Below are 19,515 nucleotides of genomic sequence, written 5' to 3'. Positions count from 1 at the left end.
GCCGGGGAGGAGCTGCAGAACCCGGCGCTCCTCTTGCAGACCCGGGTGGTGCACGGCGACCCCGGGGGGTTGCAGGGCGACCCCGGGGGGCTGCAGGGCGACCCCGGGGGGCTGCACCTCCGTTGCCGAGCCCCGGTGTTGACGCGTCGCCATGACAACCACGGAGCGCTCAGACGTTCCCCGCCCGCGTCCGCCGCTGCCCTGACGGCCGAATTACCAGCCGGCGACATGTAAATTCAAGCAAAAAAGCGGGCAATTCGATGCTCCAGAAGACAAGATGGCAGATATTCTGTGCCGCTGGCTGAACGACGAGGTCCGCCTGTCCAAAGTGGTCGGTGAGTGTTTGGCTAAAGGCTAAAGGCTAAAGGCTAATGGCTGATTGATGCAAACGGACGGTCGGTTAGCATGAATCAGTGCTTTAGTAAAAAACACAGTATGCGTTAACTCCTCAAAACCGTCGTGCCATTTCATCAATTTAACCACCAACTCTTCCGTCTCTTTGCTAACCGACCGGTTGAGAAGGCAGGAGCAGGAACAGGCTGTTGTTGGTTGATGTCATGTGTTTGCAAAGCTCTTCCTTGCCGTGTGTCCAGACCGTAAGAGCCTGGCCAAGGACTTCTCCAGCGGCTATCTGATCGGGGAGGTCCTTCACAAATACCAGCTGCAGAATGATTTCAATATGTTCATGAGGAAAGAGTAAGTGCTGTCCACTCCCACCTGTCGCCTCCTGAAGAAGGGCTTTCTGAACAAAACCACCTGCAGTATGAGTGGCTTTGAGACGCTTGCCTGCAGATTTCAGGCCGTTTCAGTGCATCTGTCGGTCGGCCTTCTCCCCGCAGCACCTCCGGGTCCAAGCTGAACAACTTCACCCGCATCGAACCGACCCTCCGCCTGCTGGGGATCTCCTTCGACGTGGCCACGGCCCAGGGCCTGATGCAGGAGAGGCAAGGCGTCGCCACGCATCTCCTCTACCAGCTCTACGTCTCGCTGGAGAAGAAGAAGAAGACGCAGATCGGGAGGGCGGTGATGGAGATCATGCAGCCTGCGGCCAACGCCGGCCTGCACAGGAAAGAGCACGAGATGTACTCCGACGTAAGAAGTGCCCGCTTGACCTCGCCGACGCACCGCCTTTGAAATGATATCCAAAAGAGCGTCCTGTGCCGCTTTCCGCAGCGGCTGCACCAGGTGGTGAAGCGCGACACCGAGCTGAAGCTGCAGAAAATCTCCCAGCAGTTTGAAGAGAAGTGCCAGCATTTGAACATCAGGACGTCGGCGAGCCAGCCGGCGCAGCAGAAGAGGCAGCTCAAAATGGATCACAGGAGCGCCATGAATAACGAGAAGGTGCCGCCGGAGAGCCAAGCTCATTATTCTGCAATATACACTGCTCAAAAAAATAAAGGGAACACTTAAAAAACACATCCTAGATCTAAATGAATGAAATATTCTTATGAAATACTTTGCTCTTTACACAGTTGAATGTGCTGACAACAAAATCACACAAAACTGATCAATGGAAATCAATTGTATCAACCCATGGAGGTCTGGATTAGGAATCACACTCAAAATTAAAGTGTAAAAACAAACTCCAGGCTGATCCAACTTTGATGTAATGTCCTTAAAACAAGTCCAAATGAATCTGCGTTGCTTCCTGAGTGGACACTATGATTTCACACAAGGGTGATTGACTTGGAGTTACATTGTGTTGTTCAAGTGTTCCCTTTATTTTTTTGAACAGTATACTTGACTGGAATTGATATCTACAAATACAACTTGGTTGTGATTATTGCATTTATAAGCAGTCGATTTTTATACAAAGTGGCCGTAAACAAGCTCCCGGTTGCCACTCGGTTGATTTCCTGTCCGCCATAAACGGTGGCCCTTGACGTTTTTGACGTGCCGTGTCGGCTGCAGGTGCGGCTCTGTCGTCAGAGGGTCAGCAACTTCATGGCCCACCAGACGGTGATTCTGCGCGTGCCGAAGCCGCCGCCGTACACCTCGCTGCTCAAAATGAAGAAGCGGCAGCAGCAGCAATGGCAGCGGGAACAGCAGGCACAGGTGGCGTTCCAGGCAATCTGTTTTTCTTGTCACGCCTATTTTTTTTATTTATCTTTTGACAACTTTTTAAAACCTTGTTGCTCACGGCACAAGACGAACGATAAGTGAACGTTCCCTGGTGCTGCGGGCCAAATCATGAAGAATCGCTTGTGTTCACTCCGTCCCTGCAGATGGTCAAGAATGATATCGCCCAGTTTGAGACCAACAGGAAGAAACTGTTCTCCTCGGTTTTTCCGTCTTTGTCGAGGTGGGCGGAGACTTTTACTCCGTGTACAGTGTTCACATGTGTTCTGTTCGTGGTTTGTCCAGTTGAATTAGTTTGCAAAACTTTCCTCGAACTCCCCTCTCACCTCCCCAGCGGTCACCCTCTCCCTGAAGATTACTCTCTTCACGGCAGCAACCAGGGCAGTGAGTTTCCTGGAAGAGAAACGAAGGTCGTCCTGCAGCCCAACAACAAGTACCTTCAGGAGATCCGTCAGAGGTTGTTGGAGAACGCTATCGCTTGTGAGCGGCGGGAGAAAAGACGGGACCAGTTTCTGGCGGAGCAGTTCAAGGCTCGTGAAGCTCAGGAGGTGAGAAAAGAGGTCCATCTTTTCTCCTTGATGCCTCGTGTTTGTACCGTCGGCGGCTTGAGCGCTCAATCCCACGTCTCCTGCAGGAAGGACAGCGGGAAGAGCTGCTGGTGAAGCGTCTGACGCGGCAAACCCAGCAGGAGCAGCGTCTGACGGCGCAGCTCCTCCAGATTCGCCGTCAGAAGGAGGTGGTGCGGGAGAACCGGCTGTTCAGAGAGCAGCAGCACCAGCAGCGCCGAGCCAGGGACTTCCAGGAAGCTCTGGAGAGGGAGGCGGTGAGATAGGATGAGACGAGAAGAACCGTTGTCGCTCCGTGTTAGCTTAGCTTCAGTGAGGTCGTAGTCAGTGACGGGATCAGCAAAGCAAGGGATTTCGGGGGAAAAGGTGGCGCGGTGTTTTATGTCAGCAAATAATCGGGTCATAAGCGATTTATCGATGAAATGCAGAAGCGCCGGATCCGGTGTTGAAGAGATGAGCCGTTAGTCCTATAGTTTACTCATCCTTGGCCCTCGTTCCACTTAGTTTCATGAAAAAAAAAAAAAAAAAACAAGTTATCCATTCAGTAGGACCGCCAGACTCAGATAGTCCCAGATAGTCCGGATTAAACCCAAAGCAGCCGGGAGCGGCTCGGCATGCACGGCCCAAAGTGATTCACCGCCGTTTCAATGTTAAATGTGGTTCTCCGTCACTGTTCCAGTGTTGCGGTCATCATGTTGTGACACAAAGTATTTCGCCCGGAGGTTCCCTTGTGACGAAATACTGACTTATTTGTTCTCAAAAGACGAAATCATCATTGTCGGGAGTATTTGTCAGGAGAAGGTCGAACCGAAACCCCCGCGTAGGTAGACGATCCTTCTGTGCCTCGTGTCGTCTGCTTTGTGACAAATACAAAAATGTGTGTGTATCCTTCCTGTTATTTTCCATGATCTCATTGACGAGTGGTTTGGATATTTCCGCCCTGTCGCTCGTCCCCCCTCTGCGGCCGGGACGGCGCAGGCTTTGGCTCGGCAGGCGAAGCTGGACCACGCGGAGGAGATCAGGACGGAGCTCGAGCTCTGTAACAGGATCGCTGCCGAGCGCGCTCAGAGCAGACGCCACAAGCACTTAACGGCCTGCAAGGAGATTTTGGAGCAGATAGTGGATTTGGCCACCAAGGTCGGAGAGCATCGCCTGCTCACCGGAAAGTATGTCGAACGTTTGCTTCCGCTTTCACCGTAAATACGACGCGTCGCCTCGGGGCTTCCTGCTCGCTCAGGAAAGTGACGTACCTTCATCGCGTCTGTCAGTCATAACCAAGTATTACAGTGCTTTTCTGTTTCGGAAGACTCCCAAGGTCCGCTAACCTCTATGTGTTTTCATTACGGATTTATTTTAATTGGTAATCGGGGATCGTACCAAATAAAATATCCCATACCATATATGTTTTTTTAAAAAGGCCAAAATATGAAGAAGGTGCAAGGTGAGTCAAGAGCAAAAGTGGAGTTCGGCCTCCTCCTACGGTCCAGTTCAGAACGCCTCCAACGGTGTCTCAGGACAGTATTTACGAGCCGAGATCTGTGTTGTGATCCGTCGCTTATTTAGATGTGGGCGTGTTTCGGATATTGACGAGCACGTCGCTGTACACCCGAACCGAGCTCCAATAAAAGCGGTGAAATTTCAACCCTCTGTCTTCATTTCCTCCCGATCGCACACGTCTCTCCGTCTCTACGATGCGCCGTGCACGCCGTTTGTGCGTCGTTTGCCGCCCGGCCTCTTCTCAAACCCTCTTGTCTGATGTGCAGTCTGGTTCCAGTGAAGTTGATGAGGGAGTGGAAGGAGTTGCTGTTCAGCGGCCTCCCGCTTTATGAGCCCATAAATAAGGAGGAGCCCCGCCTGCCGCTTGGCTTGCAGAGAGCACCGCACCCTGTAGATCTTAAGAGGCAGGAGATTCTCAACAACCAGGACTATAATGAATACACTGTGAGTTTGAAGAAATGTAAAGTGTGTTTGCATTATGTACGCCACCCTCCAACCTCCGAGTGGATCGGGGTTTCCAAAGCAAAGTCACATGTCCCCTTTCCAATTTGTGTTTGGCATTTAAGGCGCTCCGTTTTTTTTCCCCGCCGTGTCCTGTGTTTGTCAGAGTATGACAGGAGAGTGGGCTTATCCACACGAAGCAGGGGAGACCAGCGCGCCCCCGACCATCAACAGCATTCTCCGCCATGTTGTCCTGAGGCTCAGACACATGGTCCGCCCGCCGTCCATGCAACTCCCCGCACCTTCATTTCCTCACTTTGTGCTCAAGGCCTGTGTCCTGGGCAAGTTTTGCTCCGGCAAGACCGTCTCTCTATCCAGGTTTGCTCAAGGTACGTGTCAGGTAAAAACAGAGGCCTCCTACCGGCCAATAAATGCTTGGGTTTACATTTAGGGTTATCGATGGATGAGTCGGAGAGCAGATAACTCTCCGTGGCAACCTCAATAATAGACATTAAGTACAAGCGCTATCCTTCTGGCAGTGCATATAAGCCACCCTCATAGCAGAGGGTTCGTATTGGATCCCGCCGTGCACGTGCACCGGGGACTCGCCGCTAATTTGGTCTCCTTTTGCTTCAGCTCGGGGCGTTCGCGTCCTGTCGGCGGACAAGCTGATGGAGGAGGCGCTGCACGCCCATCGAAGCGGGGAGAAGGTGAGCCAAAGTCAAGAACGTCATTCCGACTCATGCGAGGGGATTAAAAGAGCTTAAACGTCCCGCCTTAACGATACGCAGGTCAGAAAGAAAGCACATCGGACGGACAGAAACGGACTGCTGGTGCCGCAGAAGCCAGGTGAGTGGTTTATTTTAACCAGCGCCTTCTTCGCCCGACCACAACACGCACCAGTCTGGACCCTGAGCCTGATGCATGCTCTTTGCAGATCCCGTTCATCACGAGGAAAGCGCAAACACAAAGGTAGGCCTTGGATTTAGGGTGTATTTCTACTCCGCTGCCGCCGTACGAGTCTCCCTCTGTGTCTTTGCCAGTCATCTGCCCGGGCGCTTTTAGGAGAAGCTGCAGAGAAGCAGCTGAAGGCGGGCGGTACCGTCACCGATGAGCTCCTGGTTGACATCGTAGTGGAGGCTATCAGGTATCGCATTCCTGCGAGGAAGCGTGATCTCTAATCATAAAACCTTCGGTGGCTGGTACGCTCATGAAGAGAAACTCCCTCACTCGCTCCCCAGACAACTGCCGGCTGAGTCAGCTTGGGTCTTGGATGGATTTCCGGTAAACATCTCGCAGGCCCACCTGCTGGAGAGATCCCTGGGAGGCTCCGCCGACGCGGGGAGTGAATCTGTGACTCAAAGGGTCGACCTCATCATGGATCCTCGCTCGGCCAAACGTCCGCCCCCGGCTCCCGCCCTGGACGTGGTGGTGGTGCTGGACGTCAGCGATGAGTGCGCCGCCAGGCGGGCGCTAAACCAGAGCGGTACGCTGCAGCAGGAGGCCGCGGGACCCGTGGAACCGCCACTCGTGGCAGACGAGCGCATGTACAGTTCATACCTGGCTGTGCTTTAAATCTTGATGCTTATGTCGTGTGTGTGTGTGTGTGTGTGTGTGTGTGTGTGTGTGTGCACTAGGCTTGAGTACTGGCGAGGTGTCTGCTGCAGATGATAAAGTCTCGGCTCCCGTAACTGACAGGTACAACCATCAAATAAATGGATAATGTTTGCGTTGCTTGTCGGTTTGCGTCCCGCCTAACGTCCCCTTCCATCGGGAAGGATCGGCGCTTTTCAGGACACCTGGTCCAAACTGGAAGGCTGGTTCGGCGGGAAGCAAAACATTCTGGTCCGTGTCGACGCGGATGTGGAGGAGGGCGAGCTTTGCGACAAGGTGGAGAGTGTGCTGAGAGAAGCCATGACCCACAGACCCAGCGGTGAGTGTCACTCACGGTATAGCGGTCAGGATTCCAGAATGTTGACTCTTCGCTACCGGCGTGACTACTAGCGCTCGCGGACGGTTTCGGTCATCCGTCGTAACACCTTTACTCACGCCAGCTCTCCCCGGTGAGGACGCCGTGTTGGACAGAAGTAAGAGCGCCGTGTCGTCCAAGTCGCCGGTGGACCAAGCCCCGTCGGTCACGAGCCAGGACCCGGGACACAAAGAGTCGTCCTCCAGCATCAATCAGGAAAAGCCTGGAAGTGTGAAATCCCTTTCCAGGTCCAACCCGTGTTCCCCGAGAGGTGATCCCGCCCGCGGCTGCCGAGCGTTTGTCTTCATCTATTTAGAAAAACCCGTCAGCCGTGTGGATCGTAGAGACGGATCCAGACGTCCACTCGTGGCGTCGCTTAGCGATCAGCGCTAAGCACTTATGTGATTTGTTCACGAGGTGTTTGTGACTAACATGGAGCTACTTTCCCCCCCGGCCGGCGGTCAGGCCTGTCGCTGAGGACGTCGGCGTGCTCGCTGACCAACGAGGACTTCCAAGAAGCGGCGGAGAACCTACCCGAGTCCTTGTCTCCTCTGCCAGGTTCGTCCAGCTGGGTCTTCGTGGATGAAGCCGTGCCTCAGGTAAGATGCAGCCCGCGGACGTGGGGCTTCCTCGCCTCGCCCGGCTTTTAAAAACGGTTGCAACTCTTCCACAATATATTTTTCATCATTGTTTACTCAGTTTAAGCATCCGCGGCCCGAAAGAAGGTCGCAGACTTTATTCTGTTAAATTTCCTGCTACCAGGAAATGACCTCTCATGGAGAAACGAAAACACACAAAGGGGATTACGGACCCTCTCTAGAAGCAAATATTTTATAAACATGTGTTTTCAGTGACATGAAAGGTGTCAGTTCCACCCACATGCGTGCTTGTGGCATGAAATTGCATTGAAGTAGTCCATTCTCTCATTATTTCAGCGCTGCTATAAGATAAACTTTATTGATCCCCATAGGGAAATTCTTTTGTCACAGCAGCGTAACAGTTCTAATGTCAATAAATAGAAATAGAAATGTAAATAGAGAGAATTAGAAGACAGAAAATAGCAAAAGACGTCCACAAATAAATAAGACAGCAGAGAGAACAACAACATCAAGGATAAAAATGGATAAGAGAATGGGGGAAAAAAAGAGACAGCAAGGGTGACAAACAGACAACCAAAACAAAACGACACCATAAACAGAGATAATAGCAGTGACAAAAAGAAAAGAAATAAACAGAAATAAGCAGGATGTGAATGGGAAGGAGCGACCGGATGTATGTTCATCATCTCTGACGTCGCCGCTCCTCTCGCTCTCCAGGAGATGGCAGAGAACCTGTGCAACCACTGGGACCAGGTGTGCGAGTCCTATGTGACCAACGTCAGGGCGGTGATGCAGCAGCTGCGCTCAGAACGCTCCGTCACCAACCAGCACCTGTTCAACATCAGGTACGCTGTCGGTACTCCAGCTTCGCTTCTTCTTCTTCTTCTTTCGGCTTTTCCCTTCAGGGGTGGCCACAGCGAGTCAACTTTCTCCATCTAACCCTATTCTCTGGATCCTCCTCTCTCAAACCAACTACCTTCATATCTTCTCTCACTACGTCCATGAATCTTCTCTTTGGTCTTCCTCCAGACCTCTTGCCTGGAAGCTTCACCTTCAGCAACCTTCTACCCAGATCTTCACCATGGTTTGGACATGAACACTCCTTGGTTCATGTCCAGAACATCTCAATCATCACTTTGCTCGGTCATACATGTCCTGCACCCCTGTGACAGATTCTTCTTCTTTCGGCTTTTCCCTTCAGGTGTCGCCACAGCGAGTCAACTTTCTCCATCTAATCCTATTCTCTGGATCCTCCTCTCTCACACCAACTACCTTCATATCTTCTCTCACTACGTCCATCAATCTTCTCTCTGGTCTTCCTCCAGACCTCTTGCCTGGCAGCTCCAATTCCAGCATCCGTCTACCAATATATTCTCTATCCCTCCTCTGTCCATGACCCAACCATCTCAGTCTGGCTTCTCTGACCTTCTCTCCAAAACATCTAACATGTGCCGTTCCTCTGATAGACTCATTCCTGATCCTCTCCATCCTGGTCACTCCCAAAGAGAACCTCAACATCTTCATCTCTGCAACCTCTAGTTCTGCCTGCTGTCTTTTGGTCATTGGAACAGTTTCTAGTCCAAACATCATCGCTGGTCTCACCACTGTCTTGTACACCTTTCCTTTTATTCTGGCTGATGTTCTTCTATCTCTTGGTACCTCTGACACTTTTCTCCACCCATTCCAGCCTGCTTGGACCGTCTCTTCACCTCTTTTCCACACTCCACCTTCACTATCCGTCCCTTTTTCTCATCTTTGGTTCGAGTTCATTTTCACGAGCCGAAATATCCGCAGGGAGGAGTACGAGCACTACCTGAGCCGCCCGGACCTGAAGCAGGACCTGGTGTCCCAGTGGCAGAAAGACTTCAACAGCGTCCCGGACGACATGAGAGACGACGAAGATACCAAGGCAGAGCTGCATCAGCGTCTGGATGTAGGGCAGAAAACCTTTCATTTTGCAGAATGAAAGTGTGGGAGGGATCGGAGCCGGGCCAGACGCTCAGGTGTCGGCAATGTGTGTGTGTGTGTGTGTGTGTGTGTGTGTGTGTGTGTGTGTGTGTGTGTGTGTGTGTGTGTGTGTGTGTGCGCACAGGACCTGCAGGAGTGCTTGTGGGACATTAGCGACAAGCGTGCGAAGGAGAACGAGAAGGAGATGGACGTCCTCATGACCGACGGCTGGCTGGAGGACCACACCGCCGTCCTCATCAACCATCACTCTCGGCTCATGCAGGTGACACGCCGACACACACGCCTCGTCACGCCTCGTACCGGGAGGTGTCCCTTAACACGCCGTCCTTTGCCGTTGCTCAGGTGGAGCTCAACCGTTTCCAGGACACGTTCTGCATCCTCAGAGATTACTACCTGGGCATGCACAGGCGGGAGCTGCCCGAGCCCCTGGCCCATTTCACCTGCATCCCCCTCCTGGACGCCAGGGGGAAAGAAATCAGGCGAGAAACCGCGGCAAACCCGAGATTTGAATTCCTCGAGGTGCAACGATTTGACGGACGCGTGTCTTCCCAGTTCGGACCCGACGGCCTCGACCGGCGACAGCGAGAGTCAAGACAAAGAGGACAAAACGACCAAACTGTGAGGCGGGATCGCAAGCATTTAGGCTTCGTGAAGTCTGTTTTCTCCAACTTCTCCCTTCCTTTGCCAGTATCCCTCTCGTCCACGCCGACCCTCCCGTCTCCACGGGCGCCGACAGGAGCCAGGATGACACGCCGCCCGCCAAGGTTGGCCAGGTTTCTCACTGCAGAACGTAAAAGTGCGACCGAAATGTCACCGATCTTTTTACTTCCTCCAGAGACTCAACGAAAAACTCATCTCTGACCGGGAGGAGGCGCTCACAGCCATCAGCACACTGGTACTGCCGTCTGTGTGTGTGTGTGTGTGTGTGTGTGTGTGTGTGTGCGATGGTCTGACACGTCCGGTGGTCCTCAGGTGTCCAAGGAAGCTCTCCTCGGGGAGTTGGAGCCGCACCAACACGTGGAGATCCTGCAGGAAAAGGAGAAGGAGAAGAGGGAGGAGAAAATGAAGGAGAGGGTGAAGGAGAGGGAAAGAGCTCATTCAAGTGCAAGCAAAAGGAGTAAAGGGAAATATGCCTTTAAAAAACAGAAAGGCAAGTGTGACTTTCTCGGATTTCTATTTAGAACACGTCGTATTTAATTATTCATAATAGACGCCATTCATAAACTTAAGTTCCCTCAGGCCACGTCAACATCTCACTGCAATCTGTGTGTCCAGAACCAGTAGATCTTCCTCTTCTCCTTTGGCTTTTCTCCATCCCACCCTCTTCTGGATCCTCCTCTCTCACATCGACGACCTTCATATCCTCTCTCACGACGTCCATCAACCTTCTCCTTGGTCTTCCTCTAGACCTCCGACATATTCTCTGTCCCTCGTCTGTCCATCACCCAACCTTCTCAGTCCGGCTTCTCTGAACATCTAATATGATGGACTCCTTCCTGATCCTCTCCATCCTGGTCCCAAAGAAAACCTCAGCATCTTCATCTCTGCCACTTCCAGCTCTGCCTCCTGTCTTCTGGTCGTTGTCAGTGTTTGTAGATCATCTCACCACCTTTCCTTTCCCTCTGGCTGATGTTCTTCTATCTCTTTGTACCCCTGAAACTTTTCTCCACCCCTTCCAACCTGCTTGAACCCATTTCTTCTCCACACTCTCCTGCGCTCTGGACTGTCAGTAAGTACTTGAAATCCTCCACCTTCTTGATCTCCACTCCCTGTATCCTCAGCGTTCCTCCAGGGTTCCTCTCATTCACACACATACATTCTGTCTCGCTGCGACTCACCTTCATTCCTTTCATTCCTCAAATGAAAAATAAGGTTGAAGATTAGTGTCGCAAATATCAGAATTTTCTCATTTTGTCCAAGTTCCTCAAAGAACATAAAGCCGAAGCCTTAGATTTCTCACGTGCTGCGTCCCATGTGTCGTCCGTGAGGACTTTTACCGAATCCCTTCAATCGTCTCCTCCCAGCGGGTCGACCAGCGCCGCCCCCGGCAGCCGATCCGGTGCCGGTAGTGGACGAAAGAACTCGAGTCCGAACCAAAATGCACAAGGAATACTCGGCGGCGCTGAACGAGGAGGGTAAGCTCTCGTGCGGGTGGCAGATATTTAAGTCAGTCAAAGCTCAGCGCCTCTGTCTCGTAATGTGCGAGGCGTTCTCCGTTTGGTCGGCGTCTGCGACGCGCTCACACACATTTCCGTGGTGTCCGCCGTCCTGCCCGCCGAACCTCGCCGTCCCGACGTTCCAGTGCGCGCGGCCAAAGTGCGCATCACCCTGGTGAAGGAGCACGGCCTGCTGCTGCTCAACTTCCTGCAGAGTCGAGCGGAGAAGATCTTCGCCGACATGAGGAAGACGACCGAGGCGCGTTACCTTTCGGAAATGAAGAGGTACGACGGCGCTTTGAAAAGCTGTTTTAAACCAGACCTTGTTGACTCGTTTCAAGCCCCGTTTCCGTCGCTGCGTTCCAGCATTCACCAGCTGACAGAGGTGGTGCGCCACCACATCGAGTCCGATGCCAAACTTCACAACGAGCTGGTGTTGGTAAGTAGAGCGGTAACATCACCGCTCAGTTTAAAGAAAACACCGGGAGCCACACAACCATTTTGAAATTTAAGATGAATTAACACACCGTATAACCTTATTTTCATTGCCTTTTCATTTCAATTTATAAACGAAATGTGTGTTGCATTTTTTTGCGGAGAAAATTAAATCACAAAACATTTTGAACTCATTGGGTTGAAGGTTATCTTGAACCCTCATATTATGTTAAGGGTCAATTTGACCCATTTCACCCATTGACCCACTGTGTCAATTTGACCCTTAACATAATATGAGGGTTAAACAAAATACTCAAAAAAAGCCAAACTTAAAGGATTCTCCGGCAGCCGTGTGCTAAAAGAGCGACCAAAATATTTGAACACGTTTTATTGAGATGTTACAAGATGGCCACAATATTCACACTTAAAACGACATTTTAAAAATGAACAAAATAAAATACATTTTAATTAAATACCGGTTCATGGTTTTCAAAAGCCTCGTGGAGCCGCGGGTTGCCGACCCCCGGGCTACATCTGTCTTGTTGGACGTTTCAGCAGGATGTGTTTGCGTATTCAACATGTGCCGCATAATGTTTGAAATCCTCCCCTTTGCTTTGCCCGTCCAACATTCCTGACCTTTGCCCTCCCCAGCAATGCAATGACTTCTATCTGAACGGAGACTGCCTCTTTGCGTCCGGCCCGCCGCCGCCGCCCCGGCCCCGGCCGCCTCCGCTGGAGAGGCCGATGGCGTCCGCGCTGACCATCACTCAGCTGCAGTCTCTCTACCACCACCTGTGCAACGTGGCCCCGGCAGGTACGAGCGGGAGCGCAGGCGATCATCCCTTCACGCTCCGCCACTCGAGCCCGAACACTTTTCTCTGAATTCCAGGCTTCATTTCCAGCTCTGAATTCTTCAGTCTGATCCGAGAGCTCATGGGCAGAAAGGTGTTCCCCGAGGCTTGGAGCAACATGAGTGAAACACAGGTACGCCTCACCGCCACGCGGCGAAGAGATATTTGCCACAAAAACGTCCAAAGTCGTACACAGACGACTCACAACGCATCGAGATAGCGAAGGACCGCATCCCTCACAGTGCAGTAGAGATACTTTTTTGATCCTGACGGAAATTAATACACTTAATACACTACACACATCTGCAAACACACAGTCTCTTAGCAGGAAAATAATAATAATAATAATAATAATAATAGTCCAATGAGGTCGTGAAAGTGTCCTGATAAGATGCTTTGCAGTAATCCCAGTTGAATAAACTGCCCTCGTGAGACTTCCAGTGTTCTGGAAGAGTCCTTTAGTGCAGCAGTGATCCAGGATAGTGCACGAGATTGGTGGCAGGGTGGTTTAGCAGCAGCGGCAAGACATATGGCTGGCTTAAAACACAAGTTAAAAAATAAACTCTGAAGTGTAAAAGTATTTAAAAAAGTCTCCATATTTACCAAAACACCGGATTAAACAATGAGCAAAATGTTGATGTGAGGCGGCGGTAACTGATCCCAGTAAGTTACTGCACAGCGTTACGTCATGAGGAGCTGGAGCAGCCGCTCCTCCGGCCGTCCAGGTCGGTCTGGATCGTCCTTGATGGGCGACAGTTTCTGAAGCGTCTTCCTTTCCACCACCGTCTCAAAGTTCTCCACCCTGAGAGCCAGCTCTCCAAGGAGCTTATTGTTTTCATAGTTCCAACTCCGTCGGTGATGGTTGCCGTGTCGTCCCTCGGCCCGTTTCTAGCTGATGGAGATGGTGTGCCTGCTAACGGACGACTACGAGCTAATTGACTGGCGGCAGTTCCTGCTGAGCGCCGCCCTCCCCTGGCCGTTCCCCTCCGTGGCTCAGCTGCTGCTGGTGCTGCGGCGCTTCAAGGCGGCAGACGCCGGTAACACGGGCTTCGTCACCCAGGACCAGTATCTTCAGGTGAGTCGTGTTGCGGCGCTTTTCTCAAAACCCAGATGAAAAGCCTGAGGGTCGGGACGCTCCTCCGTCCCCAGACACGGCTGTGGTTCTCCAGCGAGGAGCGGCAGGCCGTCCCCGAGGATCCCTCCGAGCCGCCGCCTTACGACCGTCCGGCCAACCTATGCAAGGTATCCGGAGCTCCTCCCGTCCCTCCGATTCATAGTCCAGTGGTCGAACGTAATGTCAGATAGCGATATGCATATTAACGATAGACTTTCTGTGTTTTTTGTCGCCCCCAGTTCTTTTTCCAGATGTTTGCGGACCACTCCGTCTCCCCGCCTCGCCTGGACTACGTGTCCATGCTGCTGTACTTTGCGTCCGACCCCAGCCCCAAGCGGGGCTTCGTCAGAGCTCTCAGCCTCATGGTGGGGAGACGTCTGAGGCGGCCGTGCTCCGGACGTCTGGTCATGGTGAGGAAGTTCATTTGCAGCTCGCCGGAAAGATTCCTCTCCCGGCGGTCGTCCTCCTAAATCCAGTATCCTTGCGATGCCGTTCACGCAGTCCTTGCCCAGTATGGAGGAGGCTCCGGATCTCGGCGCCTCGGACCTTGTCGGAGAACCCGAGGAAGAGGAGGATGAGGATGAGGAGGAGGAGGAGGAGGAGGCATCGAGCGGCGCGTTAGAGAAGCAGCACGTGTCCATCCCCGTTCTCCTCGCGGTCACCTGCCACAAAATGTCCAAGTTCAGAGAGGGCGTCCACCTTCCTCCGGGCTGCATGAGGAACGAGGAGAAGAAAGAGGTGAGGTGCAACGGCCCGGCTCGCTGGCCTGCAGCGGCTCCGTTAGAGATGCCACGTATGAATGTCAGACGCTCGGGCCGATGGTAGATCATCAGCCGTAACATCTCCACCGCCGAGAGGGGAATTAAGAGTCCGGAGATGAGGGTTTTGTAACCAACGGAGTCTCAGCCTATGTGCTGAACGCATGAGGAGCCGGCTGACGTTCTGCGGTGGGGGTTTCCACGCGCTACGAATCTCACGGACAAACGGTCGGTGTGTGCCGCCCTCTAGCATCTGCTGCGTATCTTCACCGAGCTGAGCTACGAGCCCGAGGACGCCGTCCCCCTCTCGGTTCTCTCCCGGCACCCCTTGGCCCGGGGCCTGATGGACTGCCCGGTGCACCACCAGCTCGTAGTAAGTCCTCGCCGGGAATCCGGGTCCATTCGAGAACATTGCTTTTACACCCATTTCTATCACTTTTAATGTTTTTTTTTTTCCTTCCCAGAACATTCATAGTGTGCTCCTGGCACCGGGGTGAAGGAGACGTAGACGACACCACGCGCAGCTTCAATGATGTCTGAAGAATAAATGCGTTCGTCCATTTTCATGCGTACAATTGCATTGTTGGACTTTGAATGTCTCTGAGGTATAAAAAGGTAAACATGAAATGTATAAAACCTGCCCATGTTTCACATGGCACTGCAGTAAACAAATACTAGAATAGAATCCAAATATATACCCCAACTGAACACTTTCTAACTGGATATAAGAAGGGCTTGGAGTTCCGAGCCTTCAGACCTTTGTGAATATGAGTGGGTAAATCTGCGCTTCTGATCAGATCCACTAAATGAAGATGTGGATTTCCCGTCCGTGATTCCCCGTCTGCAGAGCCTGAATGTCTTCTCAGCTGGTTCTGTTGTGCAAATATGAGGCTAATTCTTCATGTTCTGCTTTTTTTTTTTTATTTTCCCCAAGCCATCTATGCCTATCAGCTCCATCACGCCACCATGTGTCCTCACTTTTGGGAACAACTGTTTTTTTTTCTCGTGTCCTAAAGGTCGACCTCTCTCACAAATAGATGTTGATCCAAGACAGGTTTTCATTCATTTGTGCCGGGAAACGTTCGCAAAACAACTCCAGGCTTTTGGCCGCGAGTCACAGCTTTCTGTTTGCAACACGAGGCGTGTGTGTGTGTGTGTGTGTGTGTGTGTGTGTGTGTATGTGTGTGTGTGTGAAAATGTGAATCGGTGTAAAGCGCTATGAAACTGCAAACAAAATTGGACATGCTAGCAGGTGCTATGCTAGTCAGTTGCAGCTATCAAATAAAAATATGAGATGAGATGAGAACAACTTTATTTGTCCCGAAGGAAATTGTTCTGCCAGAGTTTCAAGCAAAAACATAACAGTAATAGATAGTAGTAAGAGGGAGGTAGAATAAGAAATACAATAAAATATAAATTGTCAAGGTTAAGGCTATCAAGTGTTTGAAGGTATATGGTTTGCCTTTTCTTCAGACAGGTTTTTTTTTCTCTTTACACTATCGCAAGAAATAACTATCAGTAGTCCTTATTGGATGAGATTTTCCCATCATTTCTGAGAGCGTTGTCCGTTTTTGTGGCTCCTGCCACGGGACCGGACTTTGTTGTCCCGGTGTGTTCAGATTATCATTCAGGGAAAAACGTCACAACGGCCAGGAACTAATCAAGCAAGAATGGTTTATTCAAAGTCAGGAAAATACACTTAGGAGATATCCCGGGCCAGAATGAATGTCACCCCGCGAGGATCGTTGGGCTCCTCCAGACACCCGCTGAGACGCGTCCGGTCGAATGTGTAGATGAAGAAGTTCTGGCCCCGATCCAAAGGATCAGGCTCATTTTATACCTTTTGGCCAAAAGGGTCGGAGGAAGTCCTGACAATGGCTTCCCCGACCCCCCCGGGAGTGCGACCATCTGGGCTGCTGGGCCTCGTAAACTGCACTTCGATCAAAGCCGCTGATCGGAGGAAGTCCTGATAAACTTCCTCCGACCCCTGGTTTACGCTCTCTAGGAATATGAGCACCTGGGTTGTGTAAAACCGTGCTTTGATCGAAGTCGCGGTTCGGAGGAAGTCCTGATAATGACTTCCTCCGACCCCCCGGCTCTGGTCGATTATCCCCGGGGGGTGTCATTGGAACAGCAGGGTAGCGCATTCCTTCACCTTACATGATGGGGTCTCACAGTTACATTTTACAGTCTTTGCAATTGATAGTGGAATAATGGTGTAAGGTTGGAGACTATAATTTGACGTAGGGGATTTTGCAAGTCCCTCTCTTGACGTGAGTGTCCTCACGTCACACAAGGACAACAATCAAGATAAGTAAATATAATGAATATGTAAACAATGTATTATAACGGAATATTCTAACACGTGGTCATGGAACACAAGCCTCACAGAGGGTGAACTCGTGGAAAGAAGTCACTCACTGCTTAAGCCCTCTTTGAAAAGTATCAGGAGATCCTGCTTCAAACTAAAGTCCAGTATAAAGCACCAGTCTCAGACCAGTGAAAACAATGTTGAATGCCAAAATTCTGCAGAAAAACCATGCTGAATAGACGCCATGCTTCTACTATCTCGTTCTTCTCTGCAGATGAAATGATGCAGATCTTCAATAGAGGGGCAGCAGCCCGATGACCGCTGCGTCTTTTTTTTGTCATTCCAAGAATGAAAACCTCACATTCTTTCATTGATTAATCAGGTGATTGTGTTCGCCTTGCAAAATCATTCAGGGAATTTTCCTTTTCATTCCTCCCTGTCAGTATAAACCAAATGGCTGCTTGGGGACGCAAATATCACTTCTTCTCCAGAACATTCGGGATGTATGAAAATGATTTTGAGCAAAGGTGTTTGTTGTGTGTGTGTGTGTGTGTGTGTGTGTGTGTGTGTGTGTACAGACTTCAGATTTAAATTTTTCAAAAACCTGACAGAAAGTGACTTGTTAATAAGGTGTAGTCATGAAATACCCAACTGAACGTGTGTCAAAAGCTCAGAAATATATAGAAGTAAAATCCAACAATAAATAAATTATGTTTGGAGGGAAACATTAAAAAATGAGAGTTACCAAAACCGTTATGTCTTTGATAACATATTTACTGTTTCCATTATTCAGGTGAAAGTGTTAATGTTTCTTTACATTTTCTGTTTTGACTCAGTCATTTCTTCTGTGTGTATGTTTGAGAGCGATAGAGAGATTAGAATAATTTAAAAAAGATGAAAGAGAGACGTTAATCTCTTCTTCTCTGGTCTTTTCCCTTCAGGGGTCGCCACAGCAAATCCACCTTCTCTATCTAACCCTATTTTCTGTATCCTCCTCTCTCACACCAACCACCTTCATATCCTCTCACTACATCCATAAATCTTCTCCTCGGTCTTTGTTAGATTTTCCTCAACTTGTTCTCTGCTGCCACTACAGATCACAATGACATCTGCAAACATGGTCCATGGAGATTCCTGTCTAACCTCATCTGTCAGCCTCTCCATCACCACTGCAAACCAGAAGGGGCTCAGAGCTGATCCCTGATGGAGTCCCACCTCCACCTTGAACTTCTTTGTTACCCCTAGAGCACACCTCACTACTGTCTCACAGCGAGCATACATGTCCTGCACCAGTCTAACATACTTCTCTGCCACTTCAGACTTCCTCATACAATACCAGAGCTTCTCTCTTGGCACCCTGTCATATGCTTTTTCTAGGTCTACAAAAACACAATACAGCTCCCTCTGGCCTTCTCTGCAACTGTTCATGTTTGTTCTTCCATATTCCATATTCCATATTCAGTCGTAGACTGAAACCATCAAGGAGCTCCACTGAACGCCACAAGAGGTCTTTCCTACCTGAGGCTATCAGACTTTTTAATTCCTCTTCCTTCAGCCGAAGGGAATATTCAAATCTTTTTAAGAACTTAAAACACTTGATAGCTGTAACACTTTATATTTTATTGTCTTTCTTATTCTCCCTCCTTCCTACTATTATCTATTATTGTTATGTTTTGCTTGAAACTCTGGAACAACAATTTCCTTCGGGATAAATAAAGTTGTTCTTATCTTATCTTATCTTATCATATATCGTTGAACCGCTCAGCGATATATAACTATATATAACTATATATTTTATATAAATATAAAATCTTCTTCGTCTTTCGGCTTTTCCCTTCAGGTGTCGCCACAGCGAGTCAACTTTCTCCATCTCACCCTATTCTGTGGATCCTCCTCTCTCACACCAGGTATCTTCATATCCTCTCTCACTATGTCCATAAATCTCCTCTTTGGTCTTCCTCCAGACCTCCTGCCTGGCAGCTCCAATTCCAGCATCCGTCTACCAATATATTCTCTATCCCTCCTCTGTCCATGACCCAACCATCTCAGTCTGGCTTCTCTGACCTTCTCTCCAAAACATCTAACATGTGCCGTCCCTCTGATAGACTCATTCCTGATCCTCTCCATCCTGGTCACTCCCAAAGAGAACCTCAACATCTTCATATCTGCAACCTCTAGTTCTGCCTGCTGTCTTTTGGTCATTGGAACAGTTTCTAGTCCAGACATCATCGCTGGTCTCACCACTGTCTTGTACACCTTTCCTTTTATTCTGGCTGATGTTCTTCTATCTCTTGGTACCCCTGGCACTTTTCTCCACCCATTCCAACCTGCTTGAACCCGTCTCTTCACCTCTTTTCCACACTCTGGACTGTTGACCCTAAGTACCTGAGATCCTCCAGCTTCTTGATCTCCACTCCCTGTAGCCTCACCGTTCCACCCGAGTTCCTCTCATTCACACACATATATACTGTCTTGCTGCGACTAACTTTCATTCCTCTCCTTTCCAGGGCATACCTCCACCTCTCTAGATGTTCCTCTACCTGTTCTCTGCTCTCACTACAGATCACAATGTCATCCGCAAACATCATGGTCCATGGAGATTCCTGTCTAACCTCATCTGTCAGCCTATCCATCACCCGATCAGCCTATCCATCACCATTGCGAACAAAAAGGGGCTCAGAGCTGATCCCTGATGGAGTCCCACCTCCACCTTGAACTTCTCTGTTACCCCTACAGCACACTGTACCACTGTCTCACAGCTAGCATACATG

General features: G+C 50.3%; 1 protein-coding gene across 1 annotated transcript; it reads left to right on the top strand.

Moving 5' to 3' along the window:
• The first annotated feature begins 28 nt into the window (after positions 1 to 28).
• On the top strand, positions 29 to 15,060 carry LOC147218184 (sperm flagella and cilia-associated protein 2-like). Its single transcript, XM_086173331.1, has 39 exons — positions 29 to 335; positions 594 to 696; positions 840 to 1,092; positions 1,174 to 1,341; positions 1,912 to 2,055; positions 2,226 to 2,302; positions 2,414 to 2,627; positions 2,714 to 2,902; positions 3,624 to 3,811; positions 4,409 to 4,586; positions 4,750 to 4,972; positions 5,220 to 5,293; positions 5,375 to 5,432; positions 5,521 to 5,555; positions 5,627 to 5,730; positions 5,825 to 6,069; positions 6,221 to 6,281; positions 6,362 to 6,516; positions 6,638 to 6,823; positions 7,018 to 7,151; positions 7,869 to 7,996; positions 8,946 to 9,084; positions 9,244 to 9,381; positions 9,462 to 9,598; positions 9,672 to 9,737; positions 9,808 to 9,883; positions 9,955 to 10,014; positions 10,092 to 10,269; positions 11,144 to 11,254; positions 11,422 to 11,560; positions 11,642 to 11,714; positions 12,362 to 12,524; positions 12,600 to 12,694; positions 13,454 to 13,636; positions 13,711 to 13,803; positions 13,915 to 14,085; positions 14,177 to 14,413; positions 14,684 to 14,806; positions 14,898 to 15,060. Exons 1-39 carry the CDS (start codon positions 278 to 280, stop codon positions 14,928 to 14,930), a joined length of 5,190 nt encoding a protein of 1,729 aa, XP_086029457.1. The 5' UTR covers positions 29 to 277; the 3' UTR covers positions 14,931 to 15,060.
• The last annotated feature ends 4,455 nt before the right edge of the window (positions 15,061 to 19,515 follow it).

This window comes from Fistularia commersonii, chromosome 26 (assembly GCF_037954325.1).
Source record: "Fistularia commersonii isolate RoL2024-O1a breed Wild chromosome 26, RoL_Fcom_v1.0, whole genome shotgun sequence".
Classification (NCBI taxonomy): Eukaryota; Metazoa; Chordata; class Actinopteri; order Syngnathiformes; family Fistulariidae; genus Fistularia; species Fistularia commersonii.
Note: the sequence above shows the minus strand (reverse complement) of the source record. Positions and strands in the feature narration are given on the sequence as shown.

Bases quoted from the DNA above. Each gene is read 5' to 3' on its own strand.
- LOC147218184 (XM_086173331.1), top strand. From the start codon at position 278: ATGGCAGATATTCTGTGCCGCTGGCTGAACGACGAGGTCCGCCTGTCC. The intron at 5,731-5,824 runs GTATCGCATTCC...CTCGCTCCCCAG, and splicing joins ATCGTAGTGGAGGCTATCAG to ACAACTGCCGGCTGAGTCAG. The intron at 12,525-12,599 runs GTACGAGCGGGA...TCTGAATTCCAG, and splicing joins GTGCAACGTGGCCCCGGCAG to GCTTCATTTCCAGCTCTGAA.